The following is a 22,280-nucleotide window of genomic DNA, read 5'->3' as shown; positions in this document are numbered from 1 at the left end:
TGTCATTCCACCCTTGTCCTTATTGTCCTTATTGTCCTTATCGTCCTTATTGTCCTTATTGTTGCTTCTTTGTATTTGTCTCTTTAAATCTCCTGATCCATGTTTTGGTTGAATGCCCGCTTCTGGATGAATTTCTTTGTTTGATTTCTTTGTTTGAATTCTTTGTTTGAATTCTTTGTTTGAATTCTTTGTTTGAATTCTTTGTTTGAATTCTTTGTTTGAATTCTTTGTTTGACTTCTCTGTTCACCACTTCGTTGCTATGGGGCTTCGAGATACATCTTGGGTAAGTACCCTGTCGACACTCTGGTGGGTGAAAATGTATCTTAAGCCTCCTCCAATTTCGATCATAGCCTTGATCATCAGCTCACAAATCTGAGATTCTCTATGCAATTAAATACACGCTTACTAGTTGAAGGCTCTACCTATTGTTTAATCTTGGATATATTTTAAGTTTATCCGTGGCGGCGGACGCTAGCCCCAGATCCGCAGTGCCACGTGCGGAATTCCGGAAGATCCACTCATCAGACCTACACCTTATGTGTATATATATGTACCTATGGGATAGATCAAGCACGAATCGAAATCGTGTTTTGGCGACCTATCACTATATTTTAATCATATCATGGATTGTTAGCTAAAGAAACTATTTGTTGAGCAATATATGTTCATGACCCGAATGGCCGAAGTCTACATGTCTAGGAAACCAGTTTATACATCCATGTATACAGTATTGTAGACTTGATTGTCAAAATGGTACTTGAAGCCACTGTAGGTTTTCCCTGTAGCCATATTCATTATTGTTTATCCCTCCATAATTGACTTTCTTTGTTCAACTGGTACTATTCCCAACAAAGAAATCTTTCCTGGGATGAGACCATGTGATTGGCGTGGCTGCGCAAACAAAGAAATACATGTTTCTCGCCTGCCTCTATGATTGGTGTTGCTAGGAAACAAAGAAATCATCCAACTCGTCACCCACCTTATTTCGAAGTCTCTGTTCCTTTCCTTTATTTACTTCCCACCTCGTTTGTTCTTCTTCTCTTTCTTTTCCTCCTCTCTCCACCCCACTTTCTTCTTCTTTCGCCCCATACCAAAACTCCTCTCTTGCTTCCCAGTGCACTCACCACCTCTCATGATGCGGACCTGCCTCCTGGATTTCGTCGATGACGGCGACGACATGTCTCCTCGTCGGTCCATGGAGCTTCTTTGGGCAGACGCCGTCTCCCATCTCCCTCAGACCGATGGTGAAATCCTTCTGCCTCGCAACCTTTTCGATGATATGCTTGACATCGATCACCTCAAGGACATGGGAATTCGTCTGGCGTAAGTTTTGAATCTGGACATACCTGGGCTACGTTACTAACAAGCTACAATAGAGCTATTCTCAACAAGAAGGTTCAGATTGTCCTGGATGAATCTATGGATGCCTATCGCATGTTCCCCAAGGAACTGGGAACGGAGCATGACGAAGATTTGTTGCCTGATCAACATAACATCGAGCTTGATGAACACCTTTTGCTCAGCAAGTCAATCCATCACGCTGGAGACTCTGTGAAGATCCCTGCTCGCCCTACCAAAGTCCCTCGTCCCCCCAACTGCTTTATCTTGTATCGCCAGGCAAACCACCATTTGGTCAAGGATGCCAACCCTGGTGTTTCCAACAACGAAATTTGTGAGCTATATCCAATTGTCTCTATCTTGTTTCAAGCTAATACATGAATCAGCTCGTATTCTTGGCGCGCGTTGGAACAACGAGACCCCTGAGGTTCGCCAGCAGTTCACCCGCCTCGCTGATGACCTGAAGAAAGAGCATGCTATCAAGCATCCCGACTATCAGTATGCCCCTCGTCGTCCTTCGGAGCGCAGACGCCGTGCTCCCCGCATTCGGACCAACTACCAGCCTTTCCGCAACGATGATTCCCAGTGCATTGGTGGTGTTGATTTCGACGAAGACTTTGATGAACATCTGATCGCAATCGATGACGACTATTTGTCCGAACTAAGCAACAATGGTATTCTCTTTGGCCCGAACGGTGTCGAGCCACTTCCTGCCCCTTACAGTTATGGTGATCGTATGGAAATCAGCAACGAATTGGCTTCAGGCAGCAATCTTACTGCTATGGAATACATCCCTATGCCATTCGAATCCGACAAATCAGACATCCTCACACCCACCATCTTCTAATGAGGCTCACATTCTCAATCTTGATTCGGTTCAGCGACACATGACATACCTATCAACATTTCCACTGACCGATCATGGTCACCCATGAAGATATGAGGATCACCTGCATCAAATGCACATGCCAGTTCTTGTCTACAACAACAACAACAACAACAACAACAACAACAACAACAACAACAACAACAACAACAACAAAAAACTTGAAAACAAAACTTTCCAAAAAAAAAGATTCGTTCCCTTTGCTTTTTCTGTTGCACACAATATCCCTGTACTATTAGCTGGTTTTTACTCGTTGAATCGTTTTCAATTTTCAATTTTTCTGTTTTCGCTCATGGCAAGTTCTTAGGAACTGAGGTCGCTGGCTTTCTTTCCCACGGGGTTTACCAGACGCCTCTTTTCCTACCATTTGAGCCATTTATGTACTTTAACTTTGCAATTCATTCGAATTTGCACAAATTGCTTTCAATAACGTATCACCAAGACCCGTAAATGGAAATAGAGACGTCTCTCAAGGACAGGGTCGCATCTTTTTGCACTAAGAGCGTTCAGTACAATACTTCGACAGTCGACCATTCCTCTAGATAACATGCTTTCCAATCGAAAAATCATGATTTGGAGTCTATCTGAGTCTCCATGTTTGAACTCGAAGGCCCGACCACATAGCGATGTCCAGACACTCGGCTCTTTGTTTCTGTGCATGAGGTGACGTCTCGATAGTCTTTGCTGACAGCGGCTAGTCGGCTCCACCCGCGGATCGGCATGCACTGCATCCATGGTTCCACAACTCGGGAATACCTCAGACAACCTTAGAAGCCTTGGCATGCACCATCAAGGGCACATGCAGGGGGCAAGACGTGCATAGCCGACCGTGCGACCTTGCGCTTTACACGCTTTACACCGTTGCCTACTGGAAGCATGGACACAGGATACAGCGGAGTGGATCTATGTAGTAGATGATTTAGAGAAATGGAACCTTCTTTCATTCGCTATGGGAAATAAAATATGGCACTAACTACGGGGGTTTGGGAGAAGAGCCGGAGAACGCAAGGTGCGGAATGGACGAAACAAAAATACCGAGGCTGGTATGCGGAATATACACAGACAGCGAAGGACGAAAGACATAAGTGGTGACTTCCTTAATCCTCCTGGTAGGAGATCTTGCGCATTTCTCCCAGGCGCTGGCGTGCGCGAGCGAGACCGTTCTCGAGTTGAAGAATTTCGACCTATTGAAGGAGACACATCAGTATGAGGTGGGTAGGATTCAAGGGGGAGGGGACGCCACATACCTGCTGCTCCATCTCGCGAACCTTAAACTCATGTGAGCTCAACTTTCCATAATCCTCTCCGTCATCGCCGTCGCGGTTCTTCTCCTTGATGATGTCCTGCACCTGCCGCACGAGGGCACGGCAAGCGGCACCAACAGCCTTGCTAGCGGTCTCCAGGCGGTCTTGAGTCTTGCTCATAAATGTTGCCTTGACACGGCTAGCTGCGACAAGCTGAGCAGTGCTGGCTGCAACATCGTTGGAGGCGACGATGAGTTGCTCTGGTGAGTTGCGGCCCGAGATTACACCGTCGGCAGTCTCAATCAGTGTGTTAGTCGAAGAGGCGACTGCTTTGGCAGCAGAGATCAATCCCTCTGTCCAGCGGTTGTTCTTTTTGTAGAAGGCAGTACGAGATGAGCTACCACGGCCTTCGCGGACGATTTCCTGCTGGGTCTCTGTGGCGGCCTTGATAAGCTCCGAGATTGCGTTAGTGACGGCAATGGCGGCGGCAAGGATAACATCGTTGATGCGTAGTTCGTAGGTCGAGTACCCGTCACGAGGCTTATTCTTAAGCTTAGCTAGGCGCTGGGCAGCTGCGTCAATGGCATCCGCGGCCTTGAGGAGTTCCTGGTCGACGAGGTCACCCAGATCACCACTGGTGCTAATCTTGGTATTCTTAGGAGCGAACGACTCAACCAGCTTCGACAGCGACTGTAGATCACGCTGGACTTCAAGGTTATTGTTGATGACCACATCAGTCTTCTGTAGCGGTTCCAGCCCTTCAAGACGGAACGACTGCAAGCCACGGAAGAACCGCACCGTCGCCTGTGCAGACTTCCGAGCGGCGTTAATCAGATGATCGGAGCTCTTGTCATCATTGGCGAAGCGGATGAGACCCTTAGTGTTACTCAACACATCAGAGACAGATCCAGAGAATATGGAGACTGTTCGGATAATCTCAGCATGGGGACTGTTGGGGCCATCGGCGATGAAGTTGTTGAAAGCCGTCGAGAACTCGGTCGCAGAAGCTGACGCTTTTTCAATCTGCGAAAGCACGTATGGAGGAGAGGCATTTTGGTTACCAGCCTGCATGGACGAGTCCAGTTCATACAGTGCGTCATCGACACGCTGCACACCGGTTTGTAGCACGGAGTCGATAATATCGTTGATCTTCGCGACTGCGCCATGAAGCACGGTGTCAATCTGGCTATCCAGCGCATGGTCGACATCGCCTTGGCTCTACAGGGGAACATGGTCAGTACGCAGGCATCGAATGCTGTCAAGATCACCACTCACAAGTCTCAACTCTTCCAGTTCCATAAGAGCCTGTTCCATACCAGACTTGTACACCTCAATCTCCTCGTCCTTCTCGCGAAGAGACAGGTCGAGGTCTTCCTGGCGGTCGTTATTACGACTGGAATACTCGTCCAATGCGCGGGTTTTAATCTATAAGGTCAGCATGGGTCACACTCAAGCAAACGGACAGCTACTCACTCGAAGGGACTCTTCCAGATCAGCCATCTCGCGGTTATACTTAGACAGCAAGGACGAGATCTCGGTGCCCTTTGAACGTTCTGCGTTCTCGGCACGCTCTAGAGCCATGCGAAGCTCACGCTTGACCTTCTCCAAGTCATCTTTGTTCGTTCCCGTCAGACGGTCCCGGTCATGCAGAGCACGATCACGTTCTCGAATCATGTCAGCCAACTCCAAGTTCTTGGTCTTTAACTCGCGCTCCAGCTTCTCTCGTCGGTCGATTGCTTCTTGTGCGGAAGCTGCCTTGAGCTTGAGGCTCTTTGTGGTCTGCAGAAGATCAAGGTGCTCTTGTCGAAGTTGTGAGTACAGCTTGGCCAATGCTTCGTACTTGGATCGCCAGGTGTTCACCTGCTCCTGCAATGACCGAATCTGGTCGTCCTTCGAGGCATTCTGCAAGTTCATGTTCGAGTTCAGGTGGTTCATCTGTTCTTCAACCTCTTTGACACGGCGGTCATATTGCTGCAGCATCAGCTGGTCGCGCTCATATTGTGCACGAGCATTTAGATTCTCTTGCTCCAGCTCTGCGAGCCGACCTTGAGTCTGTGTCTGGTACTGGTCGCGAAGAAGCTGCTCCTGGGCCAATCGCTGTTGTTCCGCCTGCAGACGCTGCTGCTCCTCGAAATCATTCTGGGCTTGCTGTTGGGCAAGGATTTGCTGTCGTTGCTGGTCCTCCCATTGCTGCTGCAGGCGTTGTTGCTCTGCCTCATACTCTTCTTGCTGACGTTTAGCTTCGTTTGTCCAGAAATCATTTATCGGCTCGGGTTCAGCAGCGACTTTCGGTGGCGGCGAGGGCTGGTGTTCCACTTCTTTCGCCGGCCGTCTGGGAAGGGCTGGGCGATCGTCATCTTCGGCAAGCAAGCTTGGCGGATCTTGTGGCAGCTTCGGGATGGTAATGAGACCTGTCAGGTACCGCAGGTTGGAGCACTCATAGTAGAATCGAACAAGACGGTGGTGTTGGGCATCATATCGGCCTCGGAGTGGCTCTAGAGCTTCGTCCTCTCCAGTCGCTACAGAAAAGATCAGTCAGCGGCTATTGTAGCAGCCCCAGAATCAAGAATGACATACTTGTGTGCATGGCTCGCAGCATGCTGGTGATAAACTTGTAGATGCCGTAACTCTCCTGCACAAGTGGCACTAGTGCCGAGATCCTACATTCATTGTTCGTGCCAGACTGGAAGTTCGAGAAGATGAGCTTCTGGAAGGAGTCGATTTGATCTTGCAGAGTCATCAGATCGGTGATGGTCTCGTAGCTGTCTGGCTGTTAACACCTCTATCCATTGTCGCAAAGACCAGTTATGTACGCACCCTTCGTTCGGATCGTTGATCGACTTCAAACTAATGTACTCCTCATACTCGAACAGACCTGCGATGGTTAGACACACGCCCATCACAGCACTGATCGGCCGTGGACGACATACCGTTGAATTCAGGGTGGTTGCGGTGGAAGTTCAGTTTCGCCTCAAGGAAGAAGACGTACTCGCGGATGAGCGGCGCATATCCTATCCAAAACTGTCATTATACCGTCCATTGCACGTGTGGCCACTCCTCGGGCAGAAAGCAATTTCGCAGTTATCCTGCGTGGAATTCATACCTCGAACGCCATCGCCTCCAACTCCTCGCATCAGGCTATCAATCCAGTTGGTATGCTGCTGCGCCTCGCGGACAACCATGGGGTGGCCCTCCTGGAGAACCTTGTGTATCGTGATCAGGGCCTTGAATGTCTGGACCTCGTCGGCGAGGACGGGCTGCCTGTGAAGAACAAAACCGTGTCAGCCCTATCGATAACAGCCCCTTTCCATCTCTGTGCGGTATCCCAAAAACTTACACTTTCATGCCAGCCCAGAAGGCTGCCGATGACTTGTGGTCCCACGTATAGACGATGCAGCTCCGCACATGTTTCCCTACAGGCGCGGGGGTGGTCAGTTCGATTCGGACGGAGCAAAACCGAAGCAGCATCGATCGGTTCGATAGAGTGGCAATGAAATAGGATCAGGACGTACGTTTAGGAGCAGTTTCCTCTGTTGATTGTTAAATTGTCAGCTTATCATGGCCATTGTCCCGCATTGGTCTCATCCTCGATCAACGACTTACCGATACTGGTGGCCTTGCGGATATTGATGGCCAAATCGGCCTCGGTCCTGCGCAATCAATCATCAGACAAGTACTCTCAAATCACTGTTGTGGTCTTGCTTACCGACTCATTGTGGCCGTTGGAGTATGTGCTCAGGGGGAAGTGGATGAATGTCGGAAAGGTTTATCGCGTGAACAGGTCTCGAACCCGGGCAGCGCACAGACTCTAGCGATAAGTTGCGCTGACCGGACTTAGCGGATACTTCCAATCGCAAGGCAAAGGTGAATTGGTGAAGCACCAAAAAAGACACACGTGGGAGTTCGAGCAATGACGTTGATGGGGAACGGGAAAGCTGGCGCCTGTCGGGGAGTCTTGGCGACGCCTAAGCCGATGCGGGTTGGGCGGAATTCAAAGACTTCTTTACGAGCATCTCAAGTCTACGCGTCTGGCATACACAATGCAGGCTAAGCCAGCAGGAATAAATGATGCATGCTCCAGGTGCTAAGATTTCATGCCACTTGGTCTACTTGGTTTACTTTGCAACAACTCAAAGTCAAGATGGATAATATTGAATATCAGACAGAGGATTAGCTACAACATAAAAGAGTTACATATGGGACTTGAAATACTCTGTGCAGAGAGAACTATCACATTCAGGAATAACCAGCCTGACATGAAGTTCTGCCCAGCACAGTAATATGACCAAGGAATCAAAAAGAAAAGTCCAAAGGGCCGCGCCATCCATTTTGATAATCGCATGTATCTATTTGAATCAAAGGTTCGGCATTCTCAGTCCTATGGTTATTATCCTCTTTATGTCAAGCTAGAGGCAACCAGCATTACGATGATGGTGCTCCCACACTTCCAGTAGATGGCAAGGCCTCATGATTTCCTGGCATTGGAGAAGGCTCCTGATCAACAGGGTGCGGTGACTCAATAGCAGGCAGCGGTTCTTGTCTCTTAGAATCAGCCTCAATCCGTTCTGTCTTTAATGATGTCTCACTCTCGACAGGAGTCGGGGCTATCAGACTAGAGTCTGGTTCGAAGTCCCCAGGGGCTGGGCTATTCGGCTCAGAGTCTTGAAGTGCCTCAACCACAAGTAGTTCGTCAATGCCTTGATCGACACGCACTTCAGGGATCATTGTTTTCCTGCGGGGTAAAGGTGATGGCGGAGGTTGCTGGTCTCCCGTCTTTGGGCGCTCAGGAATTGTATGAGCTGCCACAGGTTTACGCTTGGGCAATGCTCCTGCATTCCTCTTTAAGGCATATTTGTCTGGACGGGGCAAGGGTGTTCCAGGTGGTGGATGAGGATGACCACGCCCAATTGGTTGATTAAGCGACGCGCCTGGAGGAGCCCGCGACGATTCTTGGCCGTTATTTGGATCACCCTTGCCAAATACGCTCCAACCCCATTTCTTGGCCGCCGCAGTGGCTTGTCCGAGAGTCATTGGACCGGAAGTCTTGTCATCGGAAGGTGTAAAGGTTTTAGTGATGGTTTCAATTGTGCTGCGTCGTCGAGCCGTGTCGCTGGCAACGGACGTGGTGGAACTACCCCGAGAATTTCTCAAGCTGGAAAAGGACCCGCCCTCCATGCGAGTAGAAGAAGGTCTTTGGATAAGACTTTCATGGGGGAAGCTAGCGCTGTCAATAGAATCTGCAGTCGATGATTCACGGCCGTAGACCGCATTTTCTGGCATCGCAAGGCCACCTGTAGGTGGCGAGGTGCCTGGAGTTCGTTGCGGGGATGTAGGTGGGGATCGGCTTGATATCTCTATCATGGCACTTGTTGCATGGCTCTTGTCTACGCCTCTATTCTCTGGAACAAGCTTGTCAACCTTGGCATTGTCCGCTGTGACCACAGGGTCGGCAACAGGAGAAAAGGTCTGTGACCGAATAGCTCGAGGCAGCTGTGTGCTGTCAGATCTCTCAACGCCGGTGGAAGTTGCAGTGGAACTGCTCGATTGCAGATCCGAGTGGGAAGATTTCAGGCCTTTGCGCAGCTTTTTCTTGGCCGTTCCGGACTCAGAAAGAATAGGCATGCTCATCGTGCGATCATCCCTGGGCTTAAGGACTTCAACGGGATCACCAGCAACGCTCTTTGGTGTCGGGGGAGCTTCGACGGATTCATCCGGTATCTCCGGTATCTCTACCTGAGCACTCGGCTCCGGAGTGTCTTGCTCCCAGATACCACCGCGGAAAGCCTGGCCGAAGGTATTATGGAAGGGGACGTCGTCCCAGAACGGCAGAACGATGCTCTCCGCCACTACTTCGCGGATCTTACTCTCGATCGTGCGCAGAATGAGGCTATATGTAATTTGTTTCGAGCTGACAATGGGTTGGATGTCCATTTCCATCTTCGGCGTGGTTTCGAAAGCCATCCAGATACGATTGCTGGGCGGGGGCTTGAAGCGTACCAACAAATGGCCTTCGAGTTTCTTCAACACAACGGCAAGGACAATGTCGACCTCTCTGGCCTTGAAGCGAGGACCCAAGTCAATGCGCACAGTCGCCGAAATCTCGAGCCGGAAGTTTCCAGTATATTGCAGATCAGCCTCCACACAGCAATTGCCGTCCACCGTCAAGTCCTTCAATCTTGGGTTAGTGATGAATGGAGCCCCTTCGCCCATATCAATTCTCTGCAAGCCAATCTTGCTAATGAAATTTGGTTTGTTGACACGGGAGATTTTCTTGACAATCTTGCTCCGCACAGATTCCTCCAACTCGGGTGTTCGGTACATCGCTAGGAACCACCTTCCAAGGAAAGCATTGATCCAACGTGTCTGCAACTGCTCTTCGGAGGAATGCAGGCGCTGGACCAATGTGACAATATGCTTTGTATCAAATTCCTGGTGCTTTGGTGGGCGATCGGGCGAGTCCCACAGCCGATTTTGGTTCTGCAGCATAGCGATATAGAAATCCTCCTTTTCAGACAAGTTTTCAGAGAAGAGGTAAAACGGTGGAGTCGGTCCTCCTAAATCCCCAAGCGAAGCCAGTCGCCGTGAGAGGCAGATGGCATTTCTTTTAAGCCACAGCTCTCCTTCTGGGATATCACCCTCTCCGCCGTATATGGTCACATCGTGGTGAGCAAGCGAAATGACGTAGCGCACCTCGACCTGATTGACATCATCGTAAAGCATCAAATGGCCATGTCTGGGGAGATAAAACCCAACGTTAGCAATCAGCGCTTAAGTAACAAATTATACATCCAGAGGAAGACATGCTTACCGGAGAACAATGTAAAAAACATTTCGCCCACGCCTAGTGGTCTTTCCATTCGCTTTAGCCGGATCGATGCTGGGAGTCTGCTTTCGATCGAACAGGCTCCGGTACATCGTCTGGTACACGCTAGGACTCTCGGCCGCGACGACTTCTCCCGCAGGAGTCGTTCTCTCGGGGGGGTTTCCCATTTACACCACCGGGAACATATTCACGACAGACGGCAAAGTATCCAGCAGCAACATCAGACTCGTGGGTGCGATGGAATCTCTCTGCTAGTTGGTCGGTGCCAGACTTTAGACTCAAGTCGTCATCGGTAGGTTGGCGGATGGGATCGGGCGCTTTCTCGCATGATTGTGACGATTGCGGCGCAGGTAGAAGGGTCAGGTAAACATAGAGGAATATTATGGACAAGACCAGTGGAATGAAAGTGATTCCGCCGAGGGCGTAAACGAAGAGGAAGCTAGCGAGCGAACCCATCGGGAACCAGTCGATCAATGTGGGCGGATAGAAAGCTCCATAGTTTGGGAGAGCGACCTCCAACAGTTTAGAAATGACACGGCGAAGTAAAAGAGACCGGCTCTGGAATAAAACGAGCGAGATGAGAAAGGGTTATTGCAAGAGAGTTGCAGGGAGTTGCAGCTTGCACACGGGATGACGGTGCTGTGTACCTCACGTTACGAGTCATGTATTTGTATTCCGTTGGGATGTATATGTGAATGTTTGTATCCATTCTTGTATTTCAAAATACTTACATTACCATTACAAGTAGATCCATTCATACCCCACTTGATCCGACCAGCTGTCAGGAACCTGAAAGGAACCTCGGAATATCAACCTCATCGGTTACTGTTCTAGTCATTTCAATTTGTGTATAATTTAACCCGAGCTACTGAGCACACCAGAAATTTGTCGGTACATTATATATGTAAAAATGTGAATGGGGCAGTCGATAATTCTTTTCATGCAGTGCAACGGTGACTTGAAAGGTCTTATAAAGTGCGTGAGAAGTCTCATACCTCAGATGCAGAATACCTTCTCAGATTATGTACAGAGTAGAGATCACACTGATAGGGCTTAGCATCGTAGACGATTTACTGCTTCTTAACTTACAAGAAACATATCTCGACATACACAGTTTCGACGCTTGTCTTATTCAGATTTTCAAATACATGCCCATAAAGTAAGAAATGACGTATGAAACTTGCTGTAAAACGGAAGAGAAGAAATGCTTCTATTGGTGAAGATCAAGTATATATCCAACCATCTAAGACATCTAAGTGTACACAGGCATATAGAGAAAAAAAAAGACAGTCACCTGAAGAAACAAGGAGTGAGCAAGCTGAAAGACAAGTATGTGTACATGGGAGCGCAGTCTCCTCTACTTCCTGCGATTCATGGTCTTCTCGCACATCTCAATTAGACCGGTCTTGGCATCACTGTCTGGGAAGTCGCTGATGGCGGCAATGGCCTTGTCAGCGTATTCCTGGGCCAGAGCACGAGTCTGCTCTACACCATTGCTGCGGTAAACGAGCTCACGGGCCTAGTGGGTATCAAATAATTAGCGTTATCGTACCAAGACCACGCGCAAATCTGAACACTATTCTGAACACTCACTTTCTGCACGTCACCCTCCTCGCGGAACTTCCGTCCGACCAAAGGACCGAGCTCCGGGTTACTCTTCCATGCAAACAAGAGAGGCGCGGTCGCCAATCCAAGCTCCAGGTCTGCACCAACGGGCTTGCCCATCTCCGCCTCAGTGACCGTGTAATCCAACATATCATCAACAAGCTGGAAAGCAAGACCCAAGTTACGGCCATAGGCGTACGAGGCCTCGATCACCTCGGGAGCACTCCGTCCCAGAACCGCGGCAGAGCGGCAGGACTTGCTGATCAGGCTGGCGGTCTTCAGGTAGGTTTTCTGGAGATAGTAGGCAAGTGTCTCGTCGGTATAGACGGGTTTTGATTCGTCTTGCGCGGTGTTCTTCAGTTGCATGAACTCCCCCTCCACCAAATTAGCAATTACGGTGGCCATGAGTTCAGTGACCTCGGGGTCACGCAGACGAGCCAGCGCTACCGAAGCACGCCCGAGCAAGAAATCACCCGCCAGCACAGCCATCTTGTTTCCGAATGCCAGGTTCGCCGAGCTGTTGGCGCGACGTGTCACAGCATTGTCAATAACATCGTCGTGCAGAAGAGATGCTGTGTGGATCAGTTCCGTGATCTCCGCCAGCCGCCGTTGTGAAGGCAGGATGTTGTCATCTCCCGCGATATCATATTTGCTCTCGGCGTTCGGAGCCACAAGCGGGTTCATTTCTGGGTTGGCATCTTCGAGGATGGATGGCGCACTGAAGGAGGAATCGACGGGGCTCGGTTTATCCGTGTAGGTGTGGTGCTTGCGAGGGTCTAAAGCTGTGGCTTGGGACATGAGGAGGACAAGCATGGGCCGCATGTGCTTGCCCTCACTATGAGTGTAGTACTTGGCAACCTTGTCCAGCGCCGGATGGCCCGATCCAAGCAATTGTCGGATGTTTTTGGTGAGGAACTTGAGCTCTTTTCCAACCATTCTCAATGGGTCGACCGAAATACCGGGAGGCGCCTTCGGCATACCCTTGAAGATGGCCTGGGCCGCTGACACGGCAGCTCCAAACGGCGAGGCGTCCCGCCGGCGCGTTGGGTGATATTTGCGGGATTGTAGAGCAATATGCGTGAAACGGAGGTCATCGCGGAGGCATTGGGAACAGACAGTCGTTCGTGATGAGAGGATCAGCCCGGTGGCTGATGCAGTTCGAGCTCCCATACTCAATGCGAGGGCTTTTCAATTATAAATGAAGAAAAACCCCAAATTAAACCATAGGAACCCAATCCCAGAAAACGATAACGATGTCAGGTTTTTGCGGAGTACAGGGACGAACAATCTTGCGGACGGGAAGATTTCGAGCTCTCTCGGGTCGGCACGGACCCGGTGCTACGCCAGCCAAGTATGACTCGGCCCAATACAATTTTTGTACAAAACTGGAGTAAGGGGAGAACGACACGGGAGTAGTTGAAATTTACAAGTCATTGATCACTAAGTTGACATACGGTTCTAATAAAGGCACGGGACAAGAAATAATTCCAGTATAACAGGGAAGACTGCGCCGCCATCTTGGCCCTGGACATTCCCCTTCGTACACATCCGAATAAAGGGCCAGAATAAGGAAAACAAATTGGACAATTAACACACGGTTTAGAAAACAGGCCGCTACGAGGCAGAGACCTATGCATGAGACCAGTGCGGTAGAGGGGGAAGAATGCTGTATCGATTATGGAACAACCACACTTCTCTTTAAATGGCATCGAAATCACCACCGGCATCTTCATCGTCCATGTCTCCCTCCTGGATCTCTTTGGCAAGCTCGCGCTCCCGTTCCCGAGCTTCTTGGGCACTCTTAAGCTCCAGGCGGTGCTGGTTCATGGGGAAGCGCATAGCCTATGATTGGATGATTCCATGTTAGCAAAAGCAGAAAAAAAGAAGCAAGAACATTTAGCGAGACAAGATAACATACCTTAACACTCTCATCGTGGAGGGCCAGGCAAGCGCGAATACGCTCGTGGAACGCCTCGCCAGGTTCTCTGGTAGCATAGATGTCACCCACTTCCTTGCTCTTCATGAACCCGTGCTCATGATCAAGCGTGGCCTCAATGACACCATCCCGAATAGCCTTGGCCACAATGTACTCGGCAGATTCTTCGCTGTCGAGTCCGAGGCGAAGACAGATATCCCGCAGAGAGATGCGGGAGTAAGACAGGGACATCATGCGGATACCAGTCTTGATGACATTCTGTCGCAAACGCAAAATCAAGGTGTATGTGCCATCCTTCCGGAAAGTCTCACTGTGAGTGTTGACAATGTTGAGGAACGCATCCAAATCGGCAACACTAACTGCCTGAGAAAGCAGCAGATAAGGGTGCATGGCCCGTTCCAAAGCTGGCTGGCGGAAGATTGCGCGGTCAGGAATATCACCCATCAACAGCTCAACGACGACTAGCAATTTGTGGGAAGCCTGGTAGAACCCACGAGCAACCTGGCTAGCAGGCGACTTGCGGGTAGCCCCAATCAGATGGCTATGGGCCTCAGTGTATTGCAGCTGGATAGCACGGATGCGGCCGAGATAGAACATATACCGAGCAATCTGATTGTTAGACGCAGCCACGGGGAATGGGTTATGCGAGATCAGTAGATCTGCCTGTGAGATATGAGAAGTGGACAGATAGTTGCGAAGCAGCAAGGTCATCACAGTAGCCTGTGTGTCAACATCTTTCCGGAGCACAGCCGTGCGCAACGCCGCCAACAATGGCTGGCGGATAGTGGTAACAGCTGCTGCGGGAGAAGGAGGAAACGGAGCGGTTTGCTCGAAGAAGAGAGAGTAGTAAAAGTACACGCGGGCGGCGAGAGAATCCAGCGTACGGCGGTTCAGTGTTCGCAGGCGCTCAATCAAGCTTGTCGAGAATTGGACTCCCTTCTGAATCTCCCGTTGGTCGAACAGGTATATCTGGACAAGAATGGAGAGATAGGCATCAACCTCAGCAAGAATCTCTTTAGAAATAGGCTTCTTATCCGAGTCAACCTCCATCTGCGAGCTAGCTGGAGCATTCTCAAAAGCACTGGCTTGGCCAAGAGCCTCCAATAGGAACGAGGCCATCGAGCTAGAGGCGGGATAGGTTTCCACAATGACTTCGGCGAGGACCTCCGGGGTGAGGTATTTCCGCATCGACGATATCGATCGCAGAACACGGAGGGTAAATCTAGGGTCGAAGTGGGCAACGGCTCGCTCGAGCAAGGTGAAGTTGGATTTGATGTCTAAAAACCAATACCAAGAAGAGGGGCAGTCATAGTTAGAGATCTGGACTTTTTTTGAGCAAGGAAAGATACTAGACGAACCTTGAATCGCCTTGGTTGTCGGGTCGACCTCTGGCTCAGTGTTCTCAACATCACCATCCTCCGCACCTTCCATTGCCACATCCTCCTCCTTATCCTTGCCAGACGATCTGGAACCCTTGGTCGGGGGAACTACAACAGTCATCTTCTCGTTACTTTTGCGGTCCTTGCTGGCGTTGGATGAGGATGTAGGCGCACCTGCCGTATCCTCTCCCATCTCAACATCTTCGGATCCATTCACACCATTCTTGGTTGACTTCGAGCCATTCGTATGCGACTGATCATCCTCTCCCATGTTGTCGTTCGATGCGCCCTTTGCGTCTTTCTTGGTGGAAGCTGACTTGGCCTTGTTGGCGGCGGCGCGAGTGGTGGGCGCCTTGTCCTTCGCACCCGAGCTCTGGGAGTCCGAGTTTGCCTTTTCACCGTTAGCGGATGAAGAGGTGTCAGATTTATTGTTTGATCGCAAAGAACGCCTTTCGGCCGGCATCTTTCTTAAGCTGTGGAGCTCAGCTGGGTAGCCACTAAGCTATCGGAATGAGTAGGGGGAAGGGCGAGTGAGCACAATATGGAGACACAAAGCAGAAAATTAAGGTCAAGAGAGCCAAGCTTCCAATATCACGAGTATGATGAAGAAAAACTTGTGCGGACAGATGGATGGGGTGGATGGGTGATGTGATGTCAAGAGATGGGATGAACGGGCGCAAGAGACCAGATGAGCGCTTAGTCAGTGGAGCTTACCGCCGGGCGGGCGGTCTCAACTCGGCACCTTCACTGTCGAAGCTGTTAGAAAGACGACAAAAATATATTGAAAAAATAAGATAAGAAAGAAAACATCGCGAAAAACAAGGACTACAACCTATAAGCCTGAATGAAAGTAGCAGCATCGTGTTCAATTATTTTCAGCGTGGCTAGACGTGGTTCCTGACACAGAAGCGACATTTTGAATTGAATGCCTCAGGCGTCGATGCAGCTTTCCTGAAGTAAACAAGCGTGGTGCAGTGTAGAGCAATCAACCACTCTTTCTTCACGATCCAGAGCTTCAAAAACACCCACAAATATGCCACTGCTCAATTCCCACTTAGAGCAGATAACGCTCTCTTCCAATGCCATCGCCGATTTGCCGTGAGTGCAATACCCCCTCCACCCATGTTGCTTTGACTAACGCAGGTGTCTAGGTTTCCTTCCCCACGTATTTTCACAAGTGCACTGCTGGGCTCTCACGACATCACAGCCTTGATCCGTGATACTGAAGCCCATGAACGAGCACTCTTCCAGGTTGATCCCTCTACCAAAGCTCATGGATCACAAAGACGCGCCACACGACGCGGAACTATGTTCCCCGCTGAGACTGAAAGGGAGTCGATGGCAAGCCGGATTTATTCGGCGCGGGACAACCGTAACCAATCTGCAGTGGCAAGAGTACTGGGACATGATATGATGGAAGAGATCAAGCGATCAGCGGGCACCTCAGCCAGAGGACCGCGCGGGGAGGTCAACATTGAAGTGCTCCTTCAAGGCGCCGAAATCCTGTGCAATGTCTAGTGAGTGCCAGTTATTCGGTAATAACTCTTGTTGCAATCTAACAAGCCCCAAGTCCCGTTGCCGGTGCACAGGAAAAGATTGCCAACCTTCGCTATCGACATGAGATAATCAGCGAGTCCATAGCGCATTTGGAAGATCGAGTTGCGACGAACACTGCAGAACTGGATCAGATGAGGCTCTCTTACGGAGATAACGAAGATGATTTTCCCCCTACACAGGTGGCACAGCCAGAGATCCCAGATGTCACCGATGAGGATATTGAGCAAGAATTGGCTGAAATCCGAGCCTTGGAGCAGAGGAAGCGAAGGCTAGAACAACGAGTTACAGGCATGGATCGAGATCTAGGTGGTTTGATAGGCTGAGCCTGTTCCTTTCGCCATGGTCACGTTCCACCATTATGGAAGATTTTCTATTGACCTGTTGTCCGTCTCCCTATCACCAGAAAAAGACATTGTGCTCTGTGGAGATTTCCCCAGGCTGGATGCCACAAATTTTCCTCGATAAAGAGCTTTTCAGGTTCACGACTCACCCCTGGATTTACCCTGGCCTAGTCATGTCTGTGATGGTTTTTGGCGACAACAAGGTCTGACGTGTTGTTATGTTCAGTCAGAATAAGCTTATTGGTGCTACAAGCTGCTGTTTATATTGAGCCTTCGCTCTGGGTGAAGCTTACACTTACGGCGCATCGAAGTCATCACCAATGCTCTTCGCGTCCTGCGTCAAAGTCATCACCCCCAGCAACCTCCAGCCAGTGCCCGTCTTATTCATGCTAAGTTACCCATGAGAGATGTATGATACAACGTTTCGCGCTTTACGATAGCTATGAAGATCAGCACCAATCCATTATTCACGATCTCATTACTTCATATCAGGAGGATTATATAGTGGTGAACCTCCTCAGTGATTTCTCCCATTTTTAGCTCATTCATTCCAATTTAGTGCGCACCTGTTGCCGTGTTTTGTTTGCGGAGTAGAACTGAGCATTTCTTGGTCGTCGATGGTCTATAATTAGTTTATTGGAGTATAAATTATGGAAGATAAACAAGTTTCCAGAGCCCACTTGGGGAGGCGCAAGACTACGCACTAGGGCACATGGTTTCAAAGGACTTGTCTCTGCGCAAAATGCAGTTAATAACTGTTAATAACTCTACAATGGTGCTTCTCTTTTTACTGGGAGCCAAATAGCAGAGAAGATCATGATATTGTGTACCTGCAGCCGCATAGTAAGCTGCTGGCTACATCCGTGGATGATTCGAGCTTTTGTGGAATATCAGGGTACCTTGAAACATGGGGACACGCTAAAGCCTGAAATACCATCAGAAGTGAATCAATGACCACGAAGATGCTACTTCAACATGAAGCTGTTTGGAGGGCTAATATGCGTCCAAAAGCGTAAACCCCAAAAGAAGTATAACAATCTCAAAGATGCTTTCAAATAAAAGCAAAGATCAGGTCAAAAAGAAAAGTTTAAATACGTTTCGAGTGAAAGGATAGTAAAAGCAAAGTGACTTACTTCTGTCATGATAAAAGCTATCAGTTTGTTGTCATCTCCGTAAGTAAAGGACTCTGCAAAGGGGAAGAGAAGAATGCATTAGAGCAGGTATAAGAAAGAATAGTAACCTGCACTGGTCCAAATCATCGACTGGTCGTTGGCTTATTCTTCAGGCTGGTCATGCCTATCTCTTTTTTTTCTCTTTGTTATTTCTCTACTTCTCTATCAGCTGACAATACAATTAACTGCGGTTCTTCCAAGGATGTCCTCTTTGGTAGAACTCCAGCCTCGGATTGTGTCTTGGTCCACGGAAAGTTATTAATCGACTGCACTTTGAGTACCTCACGATTCAACTAGAAAGCTTTTAATGTTCCAATTCTAGATGTTAGCCCAACACGTTGGGTGACTATTAGCGATAGCGAGCTAATTTAAGTGTAGTATGATAATCTACTAGGAGCGAATAGTATCAAATTCCACCACTGCTGGGCTTTGCTAGAGAAGTTAAGTTAAAGTAGGAATCAAAGAGACAAATCAGGCTATATGCACAATAGCACATTCGATATAATGTAGAGCTTCTCACCCTACTAGATAGAGACTAGATGATTCAATGGATCGAAGAGAGACGCCATAATACCGGGTGCCCTATCTCCAAATGACGGCATGGCAGTCTTGCAGCAAAATGGAGAAAGTGTCAGTCAACGGGGCTGTGGACTCAGCTTACAATAGCATGAGTCCTAGGGCTTAAGATTCCACTGAAATGTTGGATTTTCACATTGCAAGGAAAAATATCAGAGCATGAACCAGCTGCTTTTTAAAACGTTGCCTGTACAATGTTGTAGATAGGTGTACACGTGATCGCCCGTGATCAGATTTACTGTTGAGCTTGCACCGGGTTGCTCCAAGCCTGGAGCCCCCAAGTCCTGGGCCTTCTAGGCTCTCTCCGGGCCTTTCTTCAGGGCTACCCAACCCTGGACGATATATGCCAGGAGTGATGTATATGCAATGGCCCATAGATGAGTTGATCTTAATTATCACAAGCTATCACAGGCAATAAAATATCCAAATTACCAAACCAAATCAGAAACATTGCAAGATCTGTACACGATTGGAGTTTGATAACACAGTTAACAGGGCGGTATGCCAAGACCGGGCCCAACCTCCATCACCGCCGTCAAAAGTTGAGTAATCTGCCAAAAGCTTCAGGACATTCGGACTTGCCTATTCCGCCATCTTGTGTGATATAGTTCGGTGTCTTATCGATATCGAGGCAAGCGCGATCGTGTATATCAATAAACACAGATTTTCTCGCGTCGATTGTCCTGTCTTCCACACCATCCAGCTCCTACTTTTGAACCTGGAATCCTCAGTACCAGTACATCATCGCAAAGATGGAAGGGTCTCAGGGCCAAGTTGGACAGCCAATGGGTGCCCCGCAGCCACAGCACTCGAATCTCATTCGGACGGACCAAGTGCAGAAGCTACCACACCTCAGTGACCAGCAGAAGGCCCAGCATACCCAGCTAGTGCGCAGCCTCTGGGATCTCCTGAACACCCGCGATCCACAGACCCATGAATATCAACAGGCGCATACGAAGCTTTCCCAGCTATCTCAGAACTTGATGAAGGGAATGCGGGCTTTCCAGCAGAACCGACAGCAGGCAATGCAGCAGCACCAACACCAGCAGGGAGCGGTGCAACAGGGACAGCCAGGACAACAGCAAGGGCAGCAGCCACCGGTACAACAAGCTCCTCAGGGAACGCAGGGACCACAGGGACAACCGGTCCAGCGAACGCAATCCAACAACCCACAGACGATCAATCAGCTCATTCCACAAATCCAAGCCCGGGTCAGCGCGCTCAATTTTTTCCTGCCTCCGAACGTGACCCCCGAGCAGGTGCAGACATGGATACCCGAGGCTCGGTTGCGATATGGTATTGCGCTTCAAAAGCAGGAGGTTGGACGAGCTCGGATGGCTGATCTTCGTTCATCATATGCTCAGCGACAGGCGCAGGGTAACATGAGCCAAGAGGAAATGCAGGAGTTCAAGAATCGGCAGTTGGCGGCTGAAAAGCTTTTCCGAGAGGGTAGCGAGTTTTTGAATAAGTTCAAGGAACAGCAGGAAAGCTTTAAGATTCAATCACAGCAAAATCCACAGAATCAGGCGATGAATCAGGCGGCACAGGCAAACACGCCTATCAATTTGAACCAAGCCCCAGTCGCTCCTCCCGTCTCTGCTCAAAGTGGACCGAATTCTCAGGTAGGAGCGGCAGCAAACCCCATGCAACCAGGGCAACCTCAACCCCCAGCTCCCCATACTATCAACTCAGCGGTCAATGCAGCACGCCAAACTGCCATGTCCCCTTCTGCCTCTCAACCTGGACAACCACCTTCCGCCCAATCCGCTGGAAACACCCCAGTCCCCATCAGTGCACCCCTGCCTCAGGCGCAACGTCAACAGCCACCATCCCAGCAAGGAACTCCAGGAGGGCAACTCACTTTCAGCCAAACCCCCCATCCTGACGGTTCCACCCCCCACACCCCCAGGTCCTCAACAGGTAAACCAAGGCCCACCTCGTCCTCTCTCACACCAAGCTGCTATCTCACAAGCCGCCCAAACCTACACCAACCCCACCCCTCAACAACAAACAATGAACCAGCAAGCCCAGGCCAACCAGCAGGCTCACCCCCAGGGATATCTTGCCAACCGCCCAGGTGAAGCATCCACCCGCAACACCAACATGGCAATCCCCAAGAACCTGCACGTCTCCACCCCCGAGCCCGTCTCGATGCCAGGTTCCCGTCCCTCTCTGTCTGGCGGTCCCAGCCACAGTGCCATGGGCATGATGGGCCAACCCGCGATCCAGAAACATCCTGGCTACGTCCTTGAAGGTGAAGGCCAGCGTGTGCTAAGCAAGAAGATGCTTGATATCCTCGTGCGCCAGGTCACTGGTGGCGGCGAAGGAGAAATGTTGACTCCAGATGCGGAAGAGGTAAGTGTATTTCTCTTCGAAGTGAGAGACAAATAAACAAATCGGTTTTCAGAGATGCTAACATCTTCCAGTTCATCCTTCAGATGGCCGACGATTTCGTCGATGAAGTCATCACCCAAGCTTGCCGCCTCGCCAAGCTGCGTCCTTCCTCGACCCTCGAGCTGCGCGATATCCAGCTTGTCCTCGAGCGCAACTACAACATGCGCATCTCTGGCTTTTCTACCGATGATCTCCGCACCGTCAAGAAGCCCCAGCCTACCCAGGGCTGGACTCAGAAGATGTCTGCCATCCAAGCTGCGAAGGTCACTCAGGGCAAGAACGAGTAAGATGTAAATTCAAATTGCATTACGGCTGCTGTCGCAATTTTGCGTTCAGTCGACTTAAAGTTGCCTTGTTTTTCTCATGTTGCACGCTTCGCTTTGCTTTACGTCTCCTGTTCTTTTCTCGGAGGTCAAATGGGGGTGTTTTTTTTTTTCTCTTTTTCTGTTTTTATGTTACCCTTTCGATTGATTCTTTTGAGAATATGGCGTCTACGTGATGAATGGGCAGGTCTAACACATCTTTCTTTGCGTACCTTGTTTAACTCGCGTTCCATCATGGGTGGAAGGGAGTCTTTTTGGTGGTCTCTTACTTGGGTCCATCTTTGCTTTCTTGCGGCCCAGTCTATGCTGTGCTTGAATAATGAATCGCCTATCATGGCTTGTCTAAGATTGTTCCACTCCGTATGCTGATAATCTTGTGTTTGCTCTCGGTCTTATGGGGTAATACCGGCTTGGGACTTGACGCTTATCAACTCCAGTTTAGAGAAGATGTAGACATATTAAGCAGGTCGAGCCCTAGTATACGTCAGGGGAGTCACCATTGTATCCCACCTGCACAACGTACCTAGGCACTTACTTCTTGTTTATTGTGTCCACTGGGTTTGCTAGAAAGCATCTACTTTACAACCCGTTGACTCTATCATCTACAAGAGATCCAACACAGAAGAAGTATAGTAAGTTCCCACGCTGAATTCTGCTAAGTTGATTACACTCAGCAGATAAGAAGCACGAATATCGAGAAAACAT

At 49.6% G+C, this 22,280-nt stretch overlaps 7 protein-coding genes across 7 annotated transcripts; 3 read left to right on the top strand and 4 right to left on the bottom strand.

Annotated features, from left to right (window-relative positions):
* Window positions 1-1,136: 1,136 nt before the first annotated feature.
* Window positions 1,137-2,186, top strand: N7500_009604 (HMG-box domain-containing protein; the record flags this gene model as incomplete). Its single annotated transcript, XM_056680743.1, has 3 exons — window positions 1,137-1,324; window positions 1,378-1,673; window positions 1,726-2,186. The coding sequence occupies 3 exons, from the start codon at window positions 1,137-1,139 to the stop codon at window positions 2,184-2,186; spliced, it is 945 nt and encodes a 314-aa protein (XP_056528125.1).
* Window positions 2,187-3,322: 1,136 nt separating this feature from the next.
* Window positions 3,323-7,183, bottom strand: N7500_009603 (putative cytoskeleton assembly control protein Sla2; the record flags this gene model as incomplete). Its single annotated transcript, XM_056680742.1, has 12 exons — window positions 3,323-3,409; window positions 3,473-4,687; window positions 4,745-4,894; window positions 4,943-5,988; window positions 6,047-6,231; window positions 6,287-6,344; window positions 6,400-6,480; window positions 6,573-6,730; window positions 6,807-6,882; window positions 6,982-6,999; window positions 7,073-7,119; window positions 7,176-7,183. 12 exons carry the CDS (start codon window positions 7,181-7,183, stop codon window positions 3,323-3,325), a joined length of 3,129 nt encoding a protein of 1,042 aa, XP_056528124.1.
* A 708-nt stretch (window positions 7,184-7,891) lies between these two features.
* N7500_009602 (SMP domain-containing protein) lies at window positions 7,892-10,748 on the bottom strand (the record flags this gene model as incomplete). Its single annotated transcript, XM_056680741.1, has 3 exons — window positions 7,892-10,202; window positions 10,278-10,419; window positions 10,466-10,748. 3 exons carry the CDS (start codon window positions 10,746-10,748, stop codon window positions 7,892-7,894), a joined length of 2,736 nt encoding a protein of 911 aa, XP_056528123.1.
* A 901-nt stretch (window positions 10,749-11,649) lies between these two features.
* On the bottom strand, window positions 11,650-13,067 carry N7500_009601 (trans-hexaprenyltranstransferase; the record flags this gene model as incomplete). The annotated part of the gene is made up of 2 exons (XM_056680740.1): window positions 11,650-11,811; window positions 11,886-13,067. 2 exons carry the CDS (start codon window positions 13,065-13,067, stop codon window positions 11,650-11,652), a joined length of 1,344 nt encoding a protein of 447 aa, XP_056528122.1.
* Window positions 13,068-13,595: 528 nt separating this feature from the next.
* N7500_009600 (proteasome regulatory particle lid subunit RPN3) lies at window positions 13,596-15,675 on the bottom strand (the record flags this gene model as incomplete). The annotated part of the gene is made up of 3 exons (XM_056680739.1): window positions 13,596-13,739; window positions 13,816-15,110; window positions 15,192-15,675. The coding sequence occupies 3 exons, from the start codon at window positions 15,673-15,675 to the stop codon at window positions 13,596-13,598; spliced, it is 1,923 nt and encodes a 640-aa protein (XP_056528121.1).
* A 570-nt stretch (window positions 15,676-16,245) lies between these two features.
* Window positions 16,246-17,092, top strand: N7500_009599 (uncharacterized protein; the record flags this gene model as incomplete). Its single annotated transcript, XM_056680738.1, has 3 exons — window positions 16,246-16,310; window positions 16,364-16,729; window positions 16,783-17,092. 3 exons carry the CDS (start codon window positions 16,246-16,248, stop codon window positions 17,090-17,092), a joined length of 741 nt encoding a protein of 246 aa, XP_056528120.1.
* Window positions 17,093-19,610: 2,518 nt separating this feature from the next.
* N7500_009598 (putative transcription initiation factor TFIID subunit 12) lies at window positions 19,611-21,539 on the top strand (the record flags this gene model as incomplete). The annotated part of the gene is made up of 3 exons (XM_056680737.1): window positions 19,611-20,778; window positions 20,831-21,213; window positions 21,285-21,539. The coding sequence occupies 3 exons, from the start codon at window positions 19,611-19,613 to the stop codon at window positions 21,537-21,539; spliced, it is 1,806 nt and encodes a 601-aa protein (XP_056528119.1).
* Window positions 21,540-22,280: the final 741 nt, after the last annotated feature.

Source organism: Penicillium coprophilum (assembly GCF_028826855.1).
Source record: "Penicillium coprophilum strain IBT 35676 chromosome Unknown utg000006l_segment0_segment0, whole genome shotgun sequence".
Lineage (NCBI taxonomy): Eukaryota > Fungi > Ascomycota > Eurotiomycetes > Eurotiales > Aspergillaceae > Penicillium > Penicillium coprophilum.
Note: the sequence above shows the minus strand (reverse complement) of the source record. Positions and strands in the feature narration are given on the sequence as shown.